The 22738-nt window shown below is 40.6% G+C and overlaps 1 protein-coding gene across 3 annotated transcripts in view; it reads left to right on the forward strand.

Annotated features, from left to right (window-relative positions):
- PDE4B (phosphodiesterase 4B) overlaps window positions 1-22738 on the forward strand; it is a 570792-nt gene that overhangs the window by 376939 nt on the left and 171115 nt on the right. For all 3 annotated transcript variants that reach the window (XM_073643831.1, XM_073643832.1, XM_073643833.1), the window contains 3 exons: window positions 15701-15895; window positions 16735-16771; window positions 16946-17016. In XM_073643831.1, coding sequence (XP_073499932.1) covers window positions 15701-15895; window positions 16735-16771; window positions 16946-17016 — 303 coding nt within the window. The remainder of the gene's footprint in view (window positions 1-15700; window positions 15896-16734; window positions 16772-16945; window positions 17017-22738) is intronic.

Genomic DNA, 22738 nt, shown 5'->3' on the forward strand with positions numbered 1-22738 from the left:
ACAGTCGATGTCAGAAGTCCAGTAAGGAAGCAGATCAAAACAAAGGGGCAAAGCAAACAGATGGTCAAAGGCAAGGTCCAAGGTCTTGCAACAAAGATCAAATACAAGAACACAGAGTACACAGCAAGTGCACACCAATTGAGCTAAGCTACACCTGGCAGTAATTGGAGGCAGAGAGCCAGCTAAATAGCCTGGTAATTACAGGGAGGGGAACGCGCACAGCCACTGAGTACATGTGCGGCCGAACAAACGCCAGCAGCATTCAGAAAATGCTTGCTCTAGGAAGCAAGCGCTGTCAATGAGAAGCAGGGGAAGTGCCCAAATATGAAAAGAAGGAGGCATGACAGTGCACCAAACTCTTTGCCATGCCAAGGGTGCACCAAAGTCTCCTCATTTGCATATGAATTAAAAGTTATTTTCTTAGGCACTGTACCAGTAACAAGTAGAATGGTTGCTATAGGGGCACGTTCCCTATAACACTGTATAGACCATTTAGGATACATTTTTAACAATAGGGGTCACAGTAGTTTTTGCCACTTAGCTGATGTTGCACAAGTGATGCCTCTTAAGGGTCCAGTTCCAGACGGCGTCCTGTAGTGATTGAGGCGGTTCTGCGTTCTGCACTGCTGGTTAGTACACTGATGAATTATTCACATTATTTGGAGTCTTTTATTTATGACAGTAATTGATCACTACAGTGTCATGGTGTCTGCAAAAGTTTCAGCATGTGGTTCATGTCTGGTAATGAATTTATCCTAAATTGTTAAACCAGAATATTGACATTAAAATGATTAACCCTTTAAATTTTACTTAGATTTATGAGTGTGTATATGCACAGATAATTTAAAGAGCATTTCCCCAGTGGGATAAATTAGGCCCAAAAAGCAAACATCGGATCGGGCCATATGAGGACTAGAAATTTGTTTTGCAGGTTCCCAAGCCCACTACAAACTATCTGCTCTAATGGACCACTGAAATGACACCCATATATTTAAATCTACTCTCCAATTCTCAGGACAAATCATTTTAGGCATATCCCTTAAAGAGCTTTTAATAGATATGGTGACCATGAGTTATGTAACTCCCTGCAGTTTAATTTCTCCTGTGGCGACTTTACAAATTGATCGAATGCTGCTGGGTTCCTCCACATATAGCAACTGTTCATTGAGGTCCATTGCTTTACTAGTACCCTTCTATTAGTCAAAATTAAGAGCTGCTCTTGCTGTAGCATTGCATCCATATAAGACAATAATGAGAGCAATGTAATAATACATGGGTGACCAAACTTCTACTGATAATGACTCCATTTAACGAGCTGCTTGAGAAAAGAACTAGTGTTTTTTATGTCAATATTGATGAAGAATCTGCTGGAGTAAGAGGCGTGTGCCTCTTAATAAATTTGGCACATCTTTCAGCTTCCATGTGCCAGCTTCAGAAATGTGCTAAACTTTTGTGGCGTAAATTATCATTAACTTGTCGAAACACGCTCCATCCCGCTAAAGCGCTGTGCAGCTGACGTGAAAACTATGAGTTGCACAAAAAATTTGCAACATTTCAAACAGATTTACGCCACATTTTTGGCACAAACTTTTTGCTAAATTTTTCCAAACTCTGAATTTCATTACATGGTTTCAGGGTAGCACCTGGTGGTGAGTGTTGGGATTGCATTTTTACAAAATTTTTTTCATCTTTTCAGTAGAATTTGGGGAAATATGAGGCAATTTACATTTGACACATGGCAACGAAATTATAACAATTTTGTTTTTCAAAGAGATATGTTAAAGCACCACTCCAGTGTTTTGTTTTGTTTTCATCGCTGTAGTGGCACTTTAAATGTAAGCTCCTGCCCCCCGTCATATACTCACCCTCTGGCGTCTTCACCGTTTTTCTGCACCGCTCCGGTCCCACAGCGCCATTTTGTGACAGTAGCTTCTGACTGGCCGGAAGTCAGAAGCTACGTCACAAGCTTCAATGCAAGTCTATGACAACAAGGATGAGTCTCTCATAGACTTGTATTGAAAAGTGACCGCCCAGCTCCATGAAGCATTCGCTTTTCACCAGAGACCGACTGGAGCAGCGGTGAAAACAGATGAAAACACCGGAAGGTGAGTATCAGACAGGGGGCAAGGGACTTATATTTAAAGCACCACTCCAGCGGTGAAATAAAAAAACAACACTGGAGTGGTGCTTTACACCAAGAGGAAAGGTAGAGAAGGACACATCTGTATTCAGTGCCATCAGGAGGTGAATATCCCAAAATGTAGCTACTCCCCAGCCTCAGAATGAGTTAATTACAACTAGGTTGCATCAAACACGTCAGATAGATGACTGACGCTGGGTATAAATGTACGATAACTATCACGAAATCCATCCAGTGAAGTCACAAAATAGATGCTAACTTCTTGATCTGTGCGGCTCCGACCGCTGCCCACCGCCACCACCCACCAGAATGATGCGACCTCCAGCAATCCCATAGAGAGTGATTGGAGCTGCGGACGAGCATGCGCATTCTAATGGAGACAAAAGTGCCCCAGTCTTGCAATCAATGGGGTTCCCAGCAGTCAGACCCTACGAATCCAGAAGCTATCACCTATCCTCTATATCTTGAATTTCTTGATATATTTTTTGAGGGGCAACTTTAAATTTTGCAGCTAGCAGTGTCCGGGTGGTGCAGCAGATGGACCCTAAAACACATAGAAGCTCACATATAAACCTTATTCCTATTTGCAGCCGTAAGAACATCATGCTTTTCCTCTTTTTCATCCAGATCAATCTGATATCAAGAAATTATATTAAACACTTGTATTTCCAATAAGACATGTTATTGATCCTTCACTTTTCTTGGTGTGTAAATGTTATTTCCATAGCATCACTCTGTAGTCTCCCATATAACATGTATATGATGGATAAGCACTCTCATTCTGCATTAGTATCCGAGTCCAAGTCATAGATCATAGTTACTGACAGTTCGGGGAGTGCAGATAACTCTGTTTTACAACTTAGTGAATGATCTATGAATGGAATTCTGAACTGCAGCTATTTTTATCAGTACTTTCTCTGTATCATTCTTAAACGTTACTGGGTTTGTTCACCATTGTAAGTTCTGCCTTTTATGTTGGAGGCTTAGTTGTATCAATTCAGGACCTGTGTGTGGAACGTGGATTTTCGCTGCTCAATGCAGGATTGTTTTTGTAAAGCATGAGCGTCCTCTACTGGCTGCTGAGGTATAATACAGTTGTAAAGTGCAATGAGGATGACATGTTGTTGCGCTGTTACATTGTAACAAATAGTTTGGAAGGCTAAAAAGGTGGACAAGTCTATTCAGTTTAGATTATTTTTCTGTAATGTTGATTAAGGGGGAAGGCAAAACCCCTTTAAAAGGCAAAATATTATCTTAAGAAACACATTCATTACAGACTGAAAATGGCCAACAGGATAAACCCGTTGATCAATGATCAATCACCAGAAATCTTGCAACCATAATTTGTAATAATGTAATGCTCAAAAAGGCCGTCCAGGACCCTTTTGAACTCTTTTTTATTTTTAATCAGATCATTTTTTATTGAGAAAAAAGGAACAAATAACATTGTTCCAAAATCACATGAGCAATGAAATATCCATCATTACATATTATCATAGAAAATCATAATGTATATAATTTCTTTTGCAGAGTAAATTTAAACTGTCATATTTATTTAGAATTTATTTATCCAAAGAAAGCGAAAAAGAATACCCTTAGGCTGTGTGCCCACGTAGCATTTTTCAAGCGTATATGCTGCGGAATTTCCGTAGCGTAAACGCTTGAAAAACGCATGTATATCCGCACCCCATGGTCCCCAATGGGATTCCGCAAGTTCTATGCACATGCTGCGTATTTTTCCGCAGCGTTTATGCCGCGTTCAAAAATCCGCAGCATGTCATTTAATTTTGCGTTTCCGCAAGCGGAATTGCCTTTGTCCAATGCATAAAAAACGCAAGGCAATTCCGCATGTGGAAAACGCGTGATAAACGCGCGAAAAATGCACGATAAACGCGTGCGGAATTCCGCATGCGTTTTTCCGGGAGAGGACTTGCATTTATGCAGCAGAAATTTTCTGCTTCATAAATGCAACGTGGGCACATAGCCTTATCCTCCCTCCCCCCAGCAGCACACCAGAGATAATTATATTCAATCTGTTTTTTAATGCAAATGCTTTGGCAGTTCCTCCATTCAGCAAAAGCAGATATATTACATGTCATTATACTGTAAACAGAGGCTGGACAGATATCTGTCTGAGATGATTTAGTGAATCCTGCTTTGAGCAGGGGGTTGGACCAGATGACCCAGGAGGTCCCTTCCAACTCTACCATTCTATGATAATAAAGTAATTATCTGGGAATGATGTAACACTCGTAATTTCTCAAGAGATCAAAAGCTGCCATACCCCATCTCTCAACAGTGCTCCAGTAAACCTGGAATGTCCAGCCAGGGCCCCCAAATGTTGTCAAATTTCTTGATTGCATTTCTCTTTCCATATACTCCCTTTTCCAATGGGTAACCAGAGTCTGATGGGTTCCGATGCAAAAAAAATAATAGAGTATATATATATATATATATATATATATATATATATATATATATATATATATATATATATACAGTACAGACCAAAAGTTTGGACACACCTTCTCATTTAAAGATTTTTCTGAATTTTCTTGACTATGAAAATTGTACATTCACACTGAAGGCATCAAAACTATGAATTAACACATGTGGAATTATATACTTAACAAAAAAGTGTGAAACAGCTGAAAATATGTCTTATATTCTAGGTTCTTCAAAGTAGCCACCTTTTGCTTTGATGACTGCTTTGCACACTCTTTGCATTCTCTTGATGAGCTTCAAGAGGTAGTCATCGGAAATGGTCTTCCAACTATCTTGAAGGAGTTCCCAGAGATGCTTAGCACTTGTTGGCCCTTTTGCCTTCACTCTGCGGTCCAGCTCACCCCAAACCATCTCGATTGGGTTCAGGTCTGGTGACTGTGGAGGCCAGGTCATCTGGCGTAGCACCCCATCACTCTCCTGATTGGTCAAATAGCCCTTACACAGCCTGGAGGTGTGTTTGGGGTCATTGTCCTGTTGAAAAATAAATGATGGTCCAACTAAACGCAAACCGGATGGAATAGCATGCCGCTGCAAGATGCTGTGGTAGCCATGCTGGTTCAGTATGCCTTCAATTTTTAATAAATCCCCAACAGTGTCACCAGCAAAGCCCCCCCACACCATCACACCTCCTCCTCCATGCTTCACGGTGGGAACCAGGCATGTAGAGTCCATCCGTTTACCTTTTCTGCGTCGCACAAAGACTCGGTGGTTGGAACCAAAGATCTCAAATTTGGACTCATCAGGCCAAAGCACAGATTTCCACTGGTCTAATGTCCATTCCTTGTGTTCTTTAGCCCAAACAAGTCTCTTCTGCTTGTTGCCTGTCCTTACCAGTGGTTTCCTAGCAGCTATTTTACCGTGAAGGCCTGCTGCACAAAGTCTCCTCTTAACAGTTGTTGAAGAGATGTGTTTGCTGCTAGAACTCTGTGTGGCATTGACCTGGTCTCTAATCTGAGCTGCTGTTAACCTGCGATTTCTGAGGCTGGTGACTCGGATAAACTTATCCTCAGAAGCAGAGGTGACTCTTGGTCTTCCTTTCCTGGGGCGGTCCTCATGTGAGCCAGTTTCTTTGTAGCGCTTGATGTTTTTTGCAACTGCACTTGGGGACACTTTCAAAGTTTTCCCAATTTTTCACACTGACTGACCTTTATTTCTTAAAGTAATGATGGCCACTCGTTTTTCTTTACTTAGCTGCTTTTTTCTTGCCATAATACAAATTCTAACAGTCTATTCAGTAGGATTATCAGCTGTATTTCCACCAGACTTCTGCACAACACAACTGATGGTCCCAACCCCATTTATAAGGCAAGAAATCCCACTTATTAAACCTGACAGGGCACACCTGTGAAGTGAAAACCATTTCCGGTGTCTACCTCTTGAAGCTCATCAAGAGAATGCCAAGAGTGTGCAAAGCAGTCATCAAAGCAAAAGGTGGCTACTTTGAAGAACCTAGAATATAGGACATATTTTCAGTTGTTTCACACTTTTTTGTTAAGTATATAACTCCACATGTGATATTTTGATGCCTTCAATGTGAATGTACAATTTTCATAGTCATGAAAATGCAGAAAAATCTTTAAATGAGAAGATGTGTCCAAACTTTTGGTCTGTACTTTATATATATATATATATATATATATATATACATATACATACATACTCGATATATATATATATATATATATATATATATATGCACCCTCCATCCTGGTATATATACTGTATATGTCCATCACCTTGACCCCATCCTCGTATATATATCCCCCTTCCTGTAGCTTATCCTGGTATATATATATCCCCCATCCTGCCGCTATTCTTTAATGTATAGAAAAAAATATACTATTATACTCTCCAGGGGCATACATAGGAGTCATGGGGCCCTTTGGCGGAAGTATAATGTACAGCCCATACTCCTCCCTATAGTATAATGCACCCCCATAGTCCTCCATATAATATACTGCACAGTCCATAGTCCTCTGTATAGTATAATGCACCTCATAGTCATCCATAAAGTATAATGCACCTCTGTCATCCATAAAGTATAATGCACAGCCCATATCCTCCATAAAGTATAATGCACAGCTCATAGTCATCCATGTACTAGTATGGCCACTGATTTAAAATAGATAAATAAATACTCACCTTCCCTCCGTTTCCCTACTGTGTGGCATCCTCTTCTGAAGCCGGCAGCTGACTTCAGTGTGCGCCGGGAGCGCATGATGTCACTGCCATGTGCCCCCGGTTATGTGCACCCCGAAATATGCTGATGGCCTTTGATTTGTCAGCAGCATGTATTGCTGCGCATGGTCCAAAATTATCTGTTGGCGCTACAGCCCTTTTGCAATAAGGATATTATTTAGTTTATTTATTAACTCATTAACAAATGGTGGTTGAGTATCTAGCCAATGTAATGCAATGAGTTTGTGCGCTTGGTACAGCATTCGTGATAAACCTATAGCTAACAGGGATTTAAAATCAACAGAGTATCCCAGATATCCCAATATGCAAATTTTAGGATCTGCATGAAGTTGTACCCCAAATAGCCTTTTTTATTAGAGATAGTGTGTTTTTCCAATATGAGCCCCATCTATTGCACTCCCAGAACATGTGCATTAAATGCGCATCCTCCAATCCACATCTGGGACAGTCCGCATTTGGATGAACCCCGATTGTAAAACGGTAACTCGACGTCCTATAGTCTCTATGAATGAGGTATATTTGTGAGAGCCTATGAGCTTTACAGGGGGACAGTTTAGGAGTAAGCACCAACACATCTTTCCATTGTTCTTCTGTAATTGGGCCCACATCCGCTTCCCATTTTGCATGAACTACCTATGGATGTTTATTAATGCAGGATTGCAAAAGTTGCTGATATGTTTTATAAATTAAACCTGTCTTATATTTTTCAGAAGCCATCAAGTCTCGTGTATAGTCCTTTTCTATATATCTGGCGCAGCAACATTAAACTGAGTCTGGTACACGTGCCTTAGTTGCAAGTATTGGAAAAAGAGATTATGAGGAAGGCCAAACTCTTGTTGGAGTTTACTAAGCTTTTAACTATCCCATTTTCTGTTAAATGATCTAAGGTTTTCATTCCTCTCACATCACAACCTCTAAAGCCAATTCATTTATTAAACTCCACCAGTTGAGGATTGTGCCACAACTGGGTAAATCCTGAAATTTCCAGTGATCTCTTCCCCCTGTTCCATACTTTATACATCAATGCAAGTTGGCTGATCTTTATCTATGGACCCGGCGCTCACTTCCAGTACATGAAAGGGTGACAACAAATTTTTCTCGTAAAACAAGACATCCTATTTTGCCCATGCTCTCTCTCCTTTCCTAGACATGAAAATGTTGTATCTGAGAGGCTTTAAAATAAATCAATGGATCTGGAATTGCCACCCCACACCCCCACGTTTTTTTCCCTTTGGAAAGTCATCAGTTTAATTCTTGCATTTCGTTTGCACCATAATAGTTCTCTGAACAAAGGCTGTAGTTTGCGGAAAATAGGTGGAGGGATCCAGCACAGGGAATTATGTAGTACGTAGAGCAATTGTGGAATCAAAATCATTTTGATGAGGTCCCCCCCTACCTATTACTGACATGGGAAATCTACAGAATGTATTTATTTTGGACCGAAATCTGCGGTATCTAGCAAAGGGTTTATATTTAGCTTTATATGATCCATTGTGTTTAAACCGACCACTACACCAAGGTATTTAAATCTTTCCACCACCTATATCGGAGACAGAGCAATTGTTTCTAAAGGGGGGAGAGGGTCTATTGGCATCAAGGATAATTTTTTGCAGTTGATTTTCAGGCCTGACCATTGACCAAGCTCCGTTATTTCTGCCATTATTGGACCAATAAATGATTCTATATCCCCCACATAAAGTAGCATGTCATCAGCATATTCTACTATATTGTTACATATAAACCCTAGGAGTTCCCTCGAGCTCCTCAGTTTGCATGCCGGAGGTTCCATTGCCAAAGTGAAAAGGAGAATTGAGAGCGGGCAGCCCTAACGCTAGCCACTTCCCAGCGCAAAAGGACATGATAGTCGACCATTTACTCTAAATCTGGTGGTCGGTGACCCATACAATAGTTAAACCCCATTTATGAACTTATGACCAAGCCCTATTCTATTTAGTACCTTCCATAAATCCATTCAACGCTGTTGAAAGCTTTCGCAGCATCGAGGAACATTATTGCTCTATGTCCAGTATCCGCACTACTTAGTTTTAGGTTAAGGTATAAATGTTGTATGTTGATGGCAGTAGACTTATTAGGCACAAATCATGTTTGGTCTCCATGGATCATTTCAGTTATCAGTTTATTTAACCCGATGGAGAGTGCTTTATCTAATAATTTTACATCTACAGAGAGCAGGGATATTGGTCGGTATGAATTTGGATATTCAGAGTTTTTTCCTGGCTTCAGCAGCCGAACAATAAACTCCCCACTAATAGTCTCCTCAAACACCGCCAAATATTTTGGAAGTAAAATCTATTTATATTCTTTATAGAATTGTCCAGGGAGACCATTAGATCTCGGGCCTTTTGGTTCTGAAGTTTGCCCAGCGTTTCCTCCAGCTCTTCTACAGTTATTGGCCAGTCTAAGAACCTACTAGAATCTGTGGATAGTTTAGGGAGCTTTATGCTGTCTAGATACGCAGATACGGTATATCCTCCTCATGAGCCGAGGATTTAGAAGTGTTTAGATCTCTATAGTAGAAGCTTAACACAGATATAATATTGGAAGTGTTGGTAATTATATTTCCTTTAGCTGACACTAGTCTAGCTACATGTGAGGACCCCTCTTGTGCCTTAACTATCGATGGCCCGCGCTTTCCTCCTCAATAAAATATTTGGGTTTGGTGAACATATGCTTCTGAGATGATAGGGTTAGTAATCGTCTGCCATTGCTTTTAGTGCTCCCACTGTTGTCTATTTTCTTCAGATATATTCTCTATATAAATTGCTTCTCTCAGCTTGACCTCTTGCTGCAATTCCTGGGATTTCTCCCATATTTTAGATTTTATTTAGCTAATTTCCCTTATACAAATACCTCGTATATATGACTTCATGGCATTCCACACTATACTTTACCTGGCGGTTCCTTCGCTAGTGCAAACATATTCTAAACTTCTGGATGAGATGGACCCTTTAATAACCTGCAACCAATAAGGATGTAAATGCCAAAGAGTCCTTCCCAAGGAACATCCCTCCCACAATTGTAGATGTATAATCAGCAGTGAATGGTCTGAAATGTTTCTAGTTAGAAATTTTATAGACTTAATGTAAATGAATATATTTTCATTCATTACTAATGGCCAAATCTATATGTGATAATGATCGGTGTGAAGAGGAATAACAAGAATATTGTTTAACTCCTGGATGATATAAACGCCAAAGGTCAGACATTCCCGTTTCTGATAGTAGCTAATGTAAAGATGTTGGTCTGGTATTTTGCGGGATGGAGCCCGAATGATGTTTATCCCATTAGGGATGTGGATAGACACTAAAGTCACCCACCACAATCAACGGGAGTTCCGGAAAATCATCTACAAAGGAGAGTATTATTTTCAAGACCTCCGAGGAGTATGGGAGAGGGATTTACAATACTACAATAATGATGTTAGTATTGTACACTTCACATGCAATGCAGATAAATGTTCCTTCTGCATCAATTTTTGTCACTTGACAAGTAAAAGGGATAGATTTATTAATAAATACACTAACACCCCTGGTATGAGTGAAATATACGGAGTGAAATTCCCTGCCCACCCATGCCCTTTTCATCAGATGTAATCTATCATTAGTTATGAGAATTTCTATCTAAAGTATAAGTTATATACTGGCATACATATCTACGTGATTGGGAATGTCATACCCAGTTAATATATTGGCCTGGAATGTCAGGAGCCTGGGAGAAGTGGTGAAAAGATGTACGGTATTTTATTGGTTGCGCCAGAGCATGGAATAATCTATCAGAAACACACTTATCTGTATAACACCTCATGGGCAGTCCCAGATTCCCAACGCGTTTCCCCCCTCTGCATTCTAGTGGTTCATCAGGGGACTCTGGCAACCTGGAGCGGTGCCTATGGTAGGCATCCACGTCCACACTCCATCATCAATAAGGGACCCAAAGGAACTCAGCAAACGCAGAATGAAGAGGGGGGAAACGCGTTGGCAATCCGGGACTGCCCAGAAGATGTTATACAGATAAGTGTGAACTATATGGAACATCCTTACTGCATTGTCAGAATCCCTGCTGTGATTAAGGGACATTTGTTGCCCATGTAACATGTCTGGTATATAAACCCCAGTATACTTTGTGGGGGATGGGATTGCAGTATTTACTTTCCCTTTTCTGGCCTTGAACTTGAGTGGCTTGGACATTGAGTACAATGGGCTTGGTAGTTATTGACTATGTGGCATTGTTCTCCCTACTTTCTTTTATGATACAGGTGTATAATTGCATCATTTTACACTTTTTTGATCTTCCCAAAGCCCATACTTGTGTCCATGACAGAATCCTAGAGTAAGGAGCTGTCCTCCACTCACTACCTGCCTCTTGGCAGCATTTTACTGTTGTATTTCACTTAGTGATCTGGGGTCAAATTATTATTAGGGTCTTATAGGGTCATGTAGGGGTAGTCCACGGTGAGCAGGGGCGCCATATCGTCTTTCCTATGGTGCCAACCTCTACGGACAGGTAGGGGTACCGTAGGTTACAACTAGGGGAATGTAGATCCACACCCCTGTCTAACTTTTGGACCTTCCTATATACATGTCCTTTTCCTCCAGTATTTTAATATTTATTTAATAAAGATTTATATTTACAGGGCATTTTCTAGCTTGTAGTTTATTACTAAAGGGCCCCTCTAGTGCAACTTCTTTTGGTCTCTTTAGTGGCCACTCTGCCCCTTCGACAAGAACATGTAATCACAAAACCGTTGTTAATATTTAAAAAAATATATACACAGATGAAGCAAATCTGATTTTTTTACTATTATGTGTTGCTTACTAGATATATTATTTTTTCAATTTTTAGTACTGCAATAAACTCTGCGTTATCCTGATTCAATTAATTGAAACAAAAAATAAAATTCAAACAAAATCCTGATGTGCCAGATACAGATGCATTGCCGCAATCTGACCACCAGGTGGTGATATTATGCACTTTTTTATATTTATTAATATATATATATATATATTTATATTTATATTAATATATACAGTACAGACCAAAAGTTTGGACACAATTTCTCATTTAAAGATTTTTCTGTATTTTCATGACTTTGAAAATTGTACATTCACACTGAAGGCATCAAAACTATGAATTAACACATGTAGAATTATATACTTAACAAAAAAGTGTGAAACAACTGAAAATATGTCTTATATTCTTGGTTCTTCAAAGTAGCCACCTTTTGCTTTGATGACTGCTTTGCACACTCTTGGCATTCTCTTGATGAGCTTCGAGAGGTAGTCACCGGAAATGGTTTTCACTTCACAGGTGTGCCCTGTCAGGTTTAATAAGTGGAATTTCTTGCCTTATAAATGGGGTTGGGGCCATCAGTTGTGTTGTGCAGAAGTCTGGTGGATACACAGCTGATAGTCCTACTGAATAGACTGTTAGCTGCTTTTTTCTTGCCATAATACAAATTCTAAGTAAAGAAAAACGAGTGGCCATCATTACTTTAAGAAATGAAGGTCAGGCAGTGCAAAAAATTGGGAAAACTTTGAAAGTGTCCCCAAGTGCAGTTGCAAAAACCATCAAGCGCTACAAAGAAACTGGCTCACATGAGGACCGCCCCAGGAAAGGAAGACCAAGAGTCACCTCTGCTTCTGAGGATAAGTTTATCCGAGTCACCAGCCTCAGAAATCGCAGGTTAACAGCAGCTCAGATTAGAGACCAGGTCAATGCCACACAGAGTTCTAGCAGCAGACACATCTCTTCAACAGCTGTTAAGAGGAGACTTTGTGCAGCAGGCCTTCACGGTAAAATAGCTGCTAGGAAACCACTGCTAAGGACAGGCAACAAGCAGAAGAGACTTGTTTGGGCTAAAGAACACAAGGAATGGACATTAGACCAGTGGAAATCTGTGCTTTGGTCTGATGAGTCCAAATTTGAGATCTTTGGTTCCAACCACCGTGTCTGTGTGCGATGCAGAAAAGGTGAACGGATGGACTCTACATGCCTGGTTCCCACCGTGAAGCATGGAGGAGGAGGTGTGATGGTGTGGGGGTGCTTTGCTGGTGACACTGTTGGAGATTTATTCAAAATTGAAGGCATACTGAACCAGCATGGCTACCACAGCATCTTGCTGCGGCATGCTATTCCATCCGGTTTGCGTTTAGTCGGACCATCATTTATTTTTCAACAGGACAATGACCCCAAACACACCTCCAGGCTGTGTAAGGGCTATTTGACCAAGAAGGAGGGAGAGTAATGGGGTGCTACGCCAGATGACCTGGCCTCCACAGTCACCAGACCTGAACCCAATCGAGATTGTTTGGGGTGAGCTGGACCGCAGAGTGAAGGCAAAAGGGCCAACAAGTGCTAAGCATCTCTGGGAGCTCCTTCAAGATTGTTGGAAGACCATTTCCGGTGACTACCTCTTGAAGCTCATCAAGAGAATGCCAAGAGTGTGCAAAGCAGTCATCAAAGCAAAAGGTGGCTACTGTGAAGAACCTAGAATATAAGTCATATTTTCAGTTGTTTCACACTTTTTTGTTAAGTATATAATTCCACATGTGTTAATTCATAGTTTTGATGCCTTCAGTGTGAATGTACAATTTTCAAAGTCATGAAAATACAGAAAAATCCTTAAATGAGAAGATGTGTCCAAACTTTTGGGCTGTACTGTATATATATATATATATATATATATATATATATATATATATATATATATATACATATACACACAGTGATGGAAAATAATTATTTGAACCCTTGCTGTTATTGTAAGTTTACAGTCTATAATTTCTAAGGGTAGGTTAATTTTAACATTGAGAGTTAGAATATCCAAAAAAAATCAAGAAAATCACATTGTATAAATTAGATAAATGTATTTGCATTTTGCAGTGAGAAATAAGTATTTGATCCCTCTGGCAAACAACACTTAAAGGGGTATTCCCATCTCCAAGATCCTATCCCAATATGTAGTAGGTGTAATAATAATAATATTAGCAAATATCTCCAATTAGAAATGTAGTATAGTATTTTTGATTCGCTATCTCTCTTACCTCATGTGCAGGCATCACAGGACCTTAGGTATCCATGGTTACGACCACTAGCAACTAGCTAACTAACTGTGAGTTGATCAGTGGACGTAACCATGGATATCCAAGGTCCTGCGATGCCTGCACATGAGGAAAGAGACATAGCAAATCGAAAAACTATACTACATTTCTAATTGGAGATATTTGCTAATATTATTATTATTACACCTACTACATATTGGGATAGGATCTTTGAGATGGGAATACCCCTTTAATACTTGGTGGCGAAACTCTTGTTGGCAAGCACAGCAGTCAGACGTTGTTTGTAGTTGATGATGAGGGTTGCGCACATGTCGGGAGGAGTTTTGGTCCACTCCTCTTTGCAGATCATCTCTAAATCATTCAGATTTTGAGGCTGTCGCTTGGCAACTCTGAGCTTCAACTCCCTCCATAACTTTTCTGTGGGATTAAGGTTTGGAGACTGGCTAGGCTACTCCATGACCTTACTGTGCTTCTTTTTGAGCCACTCCTTTGTTGCCTTGGCTGTATGTTTTGGGTCATTGTCTTGCTGGAAGACCCAGCCACGACCCATTTTTAATGTCCTGGCGGAGGGAAGGAGGTTGTCACTCAGGATTTTACGGTAAATTACTCCATCCATTCTCCCATTGATGCGGTGAAGTAGTCCTGTGCCCTTAGCATAGAAACACCCCCAAAACATAATGTTTCCACCTCCATGCTTGACAGTGGGGACGGTGTTGTTTGGGTCATAGGCAGCATTTCTCTTCCTCCAAACACGGCGAGTTGAGTTAATGCCAAAGAGCTAAATTTTTGTCTCATCTGACCACAGCACCTTCTCCCAATAACTCACAGAATCATCGAGGTGTTCATTGGCAAACTTCAGACGGGCCTGCACATGTGCCTTCTTGAGCAGGGGGACCTTACGGGCACTGCAGGATTTTAAACCTTTAAGGCATAATGTGTTACCAATAGTTTTCTTGGTGACTGTGGTCCCAGCTGCCTTGAGATCATTAACAAGTTCCCCCCGTGTAGTTTTAGGCTGATCTCTCACCTTCCTCATGATCAAGGATACCCCACAAGGTAAGATTTTGCATGGTGACCCAGATCAATGTTGATTGACAGTCATTTTGTATTTCTTCTATTTTCTTACTATTGCACCAACAGTTGTCTCCTTCTCACCCAGCGTCTTACCTATGGTTTTGTAGCCCATTCCAGCTTTGTGCAGTTCTATGATCTTGTCCCTGACATCCTTAGAAAGCTCTTTAGTCTTGCCAATGTTGTAGAGGTTAGAGTCTGACTGACTGATTGAGTCTGTTGACGGGAGTCTTTTATACAGGTGACTATGTAAGACAGCTGTCTTTAATGCAGGTAACGAGTTGATTAGGAGCGTCTAACTGGTCTGTAGGAGCCCATAATGGTTTGTAGGGGATCAAATACTTATTTCACACTGCAAAATGCATCTAATTTATACAATGTGATTTCCTTGATTTTTTTTTCTGGATATTCTATCTCTCAATGTTAAAATTAACCAACCCTTAAAATTATAGACTGTTCATGTCTTTGTCAGTGGGCAAACTTATAAAAACAGCAAGGGATCAAATAATTATTTCCTTCACTGTATATCTACTGTATATATATATTAAACATGACCACAATTAAACATTTGGTGAGACATACTATGTTAAATTATACAACATTGTTAGGATGCATATATATATACACACACACCTCATACTGTTAACGTATAATAGTCTTATGATGTAATATTTTATTTTGTTATGCTTTTGTTTTATGGCAGTTTCGATGTTGAAAATGGCCCAGCTGCAGGACGTAGCCCTTTGGACCATCAGACCAGCCCGGGCTCAGGACTCGTTCTTCACACAAACTTCCCAAGTCACAACCAGCGCCGGGAATCCTTCCTCTACCGGTCGGACAGTGATTATGACCTATCACCAAAGACTATGTCCAGGAACTCCTCAGCTGCAAGTGAGCAGTAAGTCAAGACTGATTCCTTGTAGTAACATAATCCATGCCGATCCCTCCCCAGGCCTCCTCATAATAGTGTCCTGATTAGAGTCACCGCTGACTTTTATCTCTGACAGTGTATGATCACCATAAACGTGTTATCCTGGAGCAGGTCAGCTCCTCCTTTATTGTTTCAGTACATTAGACTTTAAAGGGTTATTCCCCATATTAACAGTTATCACCCATCAGAATGGGGCTGTGGCCTGCGCATAACCACTCCATTCTATGTTAATTTCAGAAAAAATGGATCACTGCATCTCCAATAGTCCCATAGTCCCAAGTGGGTATATTAGAGCCGGTGGACAGCCAGTGGGAGTCCCAGAGGTCGGACCTCATCGATCTCATAATTATCAATTATGTGAATTGGCAATAACTTTTAATGTTGGATATAACCCTTTAAGTAAATCTTCACTTTTTATCATCATGTGTATTTTAGGTTAAACATTCTGCTGTAAGTAATATATCTTTATAATGATCAGAGCTGTATTTTTCTGATACAGAGTTCCAAATCTTTAACATTATTTTGCCTGCAACCACCACTAGAGGGAGCTCACTGCATTCTGTTGTATGATTGGTTTTAGTGTGTGGTCAGATAGTTCCCCCTAGTGGTGTCAGTGGATGATGAATTTTATCATTTAAAGGGAACTTGTCATTTCAAAAAACACCATTAACCTGCAGATATAGGGTAAATCCGCAGGCTAATAGCGTTTTCTTTCTCCTTCTTCCTCCATCCTTCTTCACAGTTTTCCATCAATTTTATATATAATGCTCTCTAACCTGTTCTCTTGCCTTTTTTTTTTTTTTTAGGCACGGGGATGACTTGATTGTTACTCCATTCGCCCAGGTATGTCTGTGTCTTGTGTCCTTATCTATAATGTGCTACTTTTATTTTAGGAGATTTATATCAAAACTAGTCAATCAGATTTCAGCTCTCATTTTGAAAAGCATACAGGAAAAAAGAAAGCGGGCACCTGATTGGCTACTTCGGAGTGATTGATGTGCGTGGTCTCTGTTGCAGGTGCTGGCCAGTCTGCGCAGTGTCAGGAATAATTTCACATTATTAACCAATCTTCATGGAGCGCCAAACAAGTAAGTGTGAACAGAAAGAAACCCACCCAAAACTGCAAATCTGCCCATGTTGTAGCATCACCGGCACCTCCAAGAGAGTTAAAATTAGCTTTATTCTTCAATTACTTACACTAGTTTCTGCATGCTGTTATTGAATGGAAATATTCTTGTTTAGATCCAGAAAGAGCTGAAATATTCCAGTCCTGCTGATGGGCCTGCTTCAATGTAGATGAGAGAGTCTTGGGCAGGAGAGAGATTTGTGCTGCTGTTTAGCTCACAGAGGTTTGTACAGTGATACATTGTAACAAACCCATCAACTAGGTCAGTAAGTCCCCTTTCACATTGCATTCTTGCCAGCGTTCAGTGGTCCCATCGGGGCTTGCGTCTGAACCCCCCGCAAAATGGGATTCGGGCGTATGCGCCGATGGGGCCATTGACTAAAATGGTGCTGACAGAGTCAACATGTGCTCTGTCATGTATCATTTTTGGGCATTTACACCTACTGGAGGTGGACACTCAGACGTAGTGGACTGCGCCTGAGTGTCTCCCTTCAGTAGGCGCATAAGTCTGAAAATTATGTACAATAGAGCACACGTTGACTCTGTCGCCACCATTTTAGTCAATGGCACCTTCGCCGAATCCTGTTTTGCAGGGGGTTCAGACACAAGCCCCGATTGGACCACTGAACATGGGCAAGAATGCAATATGAAAGTACTCTAACTCAGTATACTATACATAGGCCCTACGAAAAGGAGTGAATGCATATTGCTAGACGTTGCAATAACTTTATGATCATGGGGGTGCAACCTCTGGGACCCCACAATCCAGAGACTGTAGATGTTGCAGACCTGTATTTTACTGTTACTACACAGTGGCCCCCGGCTAACCATCGTACAGGGAGCCATTGCACAACTATGTTAGTGACTGGGCCAGGCTTTTGGATAGTCAACGCTGCTGTGCAGAGAAAATGTAGAAGTGGACTGATATGGTGCTGCAGCTTCTTTATCAGAGCAACGGAGGTTTGACACCTGGTGTCTGTGGCGTACCGGCAATGGCGGCAGGCCACGTGGCTGCTATGGGGCCCGTCAGCCCCCCACCCGTCATCACAAGTTCAACTGTATCGCCATCCTGGGGAGTGCATTATATTATATGGAGGACTATGGGATGCATTATACTGTATGGAGGACTATTGGATGCATTATACTGTATGGAGGACTATGGGGAGTGCATTATACTGTATGGAGGATTATGGAGGATTTTTAATTTATTATTACTTTTGTCAGATTCAATTATTTCTGTGACCATTGTGGGTTTTTCTTTAATTAAACGAGGGGTACCAACAATTTTGACCACGTGCGTACTATATAGAGGACTAAGGGGAGTGCATTCTACTATATAGAGGACTATGGGGAGTGCGTTATACTATATGGAGGACTATAGGGAATGCATTATACTATATGGAGGACTATGGGGAGTGCATTATACTATATAGAGAACTATGGGGAGTGCATTATACTATATAGAAGACTATGGAGAGTGCATTATAGTATATAGAGGACTATGGGGAGTGCATTATACTATATGGAGGACTATGAGGAGTGCATTATACTATATGGAGGACTATGAGGAGTGCATTATACTATATGGAGGACTATGAGGAGTGCATTATACTATATGGAGGACTATGGGGAGTGCATTATACTATATGGAGGACTATGGGGAGTGCATTATACTATATGGAGGACTATGAGGAGTGCATTATACTATATGGAGGACTGTGTGGAGTGCATTATACTATATGGAGGACTGTGTGGAGTGCATTATACTATATGGAGGACTATAGGGAATGCATTATACTATATGGAGGACTATGGGGAGTGCATTATACTATATGGAGGACTATGGGGGTGCATTATACTGTATGGAGGACTATGGGGATGCATTATACTATATGGAGGACTATGTCATACAGTTTAATATATGGAGGATTATGGGGCGCAGTATACAATATGAAGGACTAAGGGGCCCATTAGATTATGTGGTGGGCATTATAATATTTGGAGGGATATGTGGGACCATTATACTGTACTAAATCTAAGGCCGCTGCCGTGTAATGCTTAACTGCTCCTATTCATTCTATTTTCCTGCTTATAAACATTTAGGTAGTAATGTGATGTATCCACTAGATGGAGCTGTCTGATTTCATAGACTTGTATGAAATATTCCAGTGAGGTGAATATAATGTGCAGTGATTCCCTCACAAAAGAACATAAGAATCCAGAATCCTGTTTATTAGCAAAGGGTGGCTTTACTATACAGTGCTTTAGTATAAATGCAGCTTACTGCTCTGGTAGTATTACAGCGTAACAATGCAAACTTAGGGCTAATTACTTCCGGACCACCCATAGACTATAAACATCTGGGTGGTCCTATTCTGCATTGATGTTCAAAAATGTCACTGCATAGTAGAGCACGATTGTGCAGCTGCAGGAGTGGGTAGCTGGCTATCAGACACAGCTGAACTCCCCATACAGAAGGCTGAGATGAATTATTATTATCTTTGCCTTCTCAATCGCTGTATGCACAGAGCTAAACAAGTGCTGTGTATGCAGTGATAAGAAACACTAACAGTGTTTCCTCCACCGGACCCAGCGGTCATGTGATCGCTGGGTGTAGGTGATGCGGAGCAGGAGACCTGGGTACTAGGAGACCTAAACAGTTCTGCTATTTAGCCAGGAGGCTAAAATATCAGCCCAAGTTACAGGGAAAATCAGGTTAAAAAAAAAGTATTTAAATGTTAAAATGACCCCTCCCCCCTCAACCCGCCACACCCTAACTCCAAAGATCATTTATGGCCTTATGGGGAGCACAATAAGTGAAATAAATAAAATATAAATAAAAATATGGATAAATAACAATTGGGGGAAAAAGTATTTTTAAAACTAAAGCCGCTGCCAATCCAAATCACTGTTACTAGCCTGGCCCAAGTCGAAAAAAAATGTGTCCGATATATAGAAATATAAGTTAAGGAAAGGGAACATATTTTAAAATGTACTTCAGAGGTGCTTTGTAGTTATAAAGAAAAAAATATTGGCAAAACAATAAAAGAAGCAAGTATGAAAAAACAGAGAAATTACATCCAGGGCCGGCTCCAGGTTTTCATGGGTCCCGGGCGAAAGAGTCTCAGTGGGCCCCTTTAACAAATACTACGATTCATGATGCACAGATACCGCAGAGAAATATAGGTATAGTACAAGGCCAAAGATTTCACTTACTTCTTACATTACTACATCCCACACGAACAAAAAAATCTGAATATGTGCCTGGTGAGGAACGGGGTATAAGAACTGGTTAAATTAAATACGTAAAGAGGTATCTTATCTACCAAAAGGTGATCACCTGCCGTATCCCAGATTCTGTTGCTGAAATTCATGAGATTAGATCCTTCACTGATTTCTAAAATTAATGTTAAAACTAGACCTCAAAACTGCATTGAAGGAGTTGTCCACGAACCCATAACCCCTTCATAGAGTGCTCCAGATAAAATAAAAAGATCATATACTCACCTCCCAGACGGGTTCTGTTCCAGTGATATAGGCTCTATGTCTCCTGGTGCTCACATGAGATTGGCTGCAGCGCTCACGGGACATACCAATCAGCAGCTGCTGATCGGCTCCAGTGTTCACTGATATGTCGCGAGAGCGTTGCAGACTAATAATGTTACCTGACTGCCGGGCGACACAGCGCCAACATCACTGAATTGGCACAGGTCAGGGAGTTATGTATTTTTTATGTTAGGGCAGCACAGTGGCTCAGTGCTTAGCACTGCAGCCTTACAGCGCTGGGGTCCTGGGTTCAAATCCCACCAAGGACAACATGTGCAAGGAGTTTGTATGTTCTCTCTGTGTTTGCCTGGGTTTCCTCCAGTTTCCTCCCACACTCCAAAGACATACTGATTGGGAATTTAGATTGTAAGCCCCAATGAGGACAGCCATGATAATGTATGTAAAGCGCTGTGGAATATGTTGGTGCTATATGAAAATAAAGATTATTATTATTTTATGATGAGCACTTTAGCATTTAAGAAAGCGTTGTTCAGTAGTAGACAACCCCTTTTAAAGGGGTTGTCCAGCCCCCTGATTTTTTTTTTTAACTAAGAGCTTTGAATAATGTTAACTACCAAAATGAGTCACATTCACTGATCCTCCACCTCTCCTGTTTCAATGCTTCCTGGCCTCCCTCCCTGTTTCAGAATCTTACCGTCCGATGATAACCCTCAACAGATACAAGCGATAGCTGCACTGGGTGCCACTGATTCCTATACATCATTGATGGAGGCCAGTAGGACAGTATTCAGAATACCGAATACCCAGGAAGGGAAAATACGAAAACATATGAGGATCGTAGAGAATGAGTAAAATTTTGCACCACGTTAAAGTGGTAAAGTGGGTTGACCATAAAATGGTGTAAAAAGAGGAAAGTGTCTAGCATATCTAGCAATATACAGGGTGCGCAGTTGAGATAAATTTAAATGAAAGAAGTCTATCTGCTTCCAGTCACCACTAGAGGGAGCTTAGAACAAACAGTTATTGAATTTAAATTAAGTTTCCAGGCTGAAGAGAAATTTCTGCAATCACTGTATATATCTCACAGAGTGACTGCGGATTGCTTAATTGTCATGGTGTGCAATGTGCCCACTTGTCAGAATACTCCTTTATTTCCAGCGTGAGTGGAATACTTACAGTCACATGCCAACTAGATTCTCATCCGCTTCTCTCAATGTTCTACTGATTCTGCTATTTACAGTCACATACAACGACTGCAGAAATTTCTCTTGAACAGAAAATCCCTTTAATGACGAAATCTTATTTATTGAGCTCCCCCTTGTGGTGGCAGTGAGCCAATTAGTATTTTATCAATAAGGGTTTTTTTTTCACCTTTGGGGATATCTTTTTAGCTAAACATAATTTTAGTAATTTAGTTTAATTAAACATTTTTAATTATTTTGCCATCTACAGCCTCCATGTTGCACTGTTTATAACTGGCTGCAGAATGGGTTAACTGAGAATCCGTTAGTGAGCTTCTGACTGTCCAATGGGAGGGTTTAATATGACTTTCTCTCATCTCCTCTCAACTGATTGATGACCACAGACCACATCAAAGTTGAATGTGCAGGGAAATAAATAGCATTTAAAAGCAAAACAGTGCAAACATTTTAATGAATCCAAATAGCAAAAAAATGATTTTTAGCCCCAAATACCTGCATTTAAATAAAATAAATTGGCCACAGAGGTGTACAACCCTTTTAACCTTTATGTCTATACAGCTTTGATTTTTATAAAGATATATTCTGAAATTTATCGACACAAAATGTTGGACCTCATCTTTTATCGTATCTCTTCTGTCTGTGAAGAATTTTTAGAATCGATATTGTTGAAATAAGGTCCAGATTTTCTAAGCTATTTAAGTTGTGCTGCCTTTTCCTACAATTCTGTACCCACCGCCCTCATATATTGAGCAGCATCTTGATCTGTGGGTATGAGTGGCTGGCACCCATCTGCCTCTCTGGAGCCTTCCCATGACGTGTCCAGGTCAGACATTCACAGAGCATCGAATTTTCCACTGCTCATTTTTTACACAGTTTTAACCATCCAAAATCAGCAGACGCCTCCATATCTGAGGCTGCCAATATATATGCCATCACCTCCGAAACCAGTAGAGCGAGGAGCGCACAACACATGCA

This window comes from Phyllobates terribilis, unplaced genomic scaffold (assembly GCF_046119375.1).
Source record: "Phyllobates terribilis strain yellow unplaced genomic scaffold, ASM4611937v1 Scaffold_8__6_contigs__length_399053987, whole genome shotgun sequence".
NCBI lineage: Eukaryota > Metazoa > Chordata > Amphibia > Anura > Dendrobatidae > Phyllobates > Phyllobates terribilis.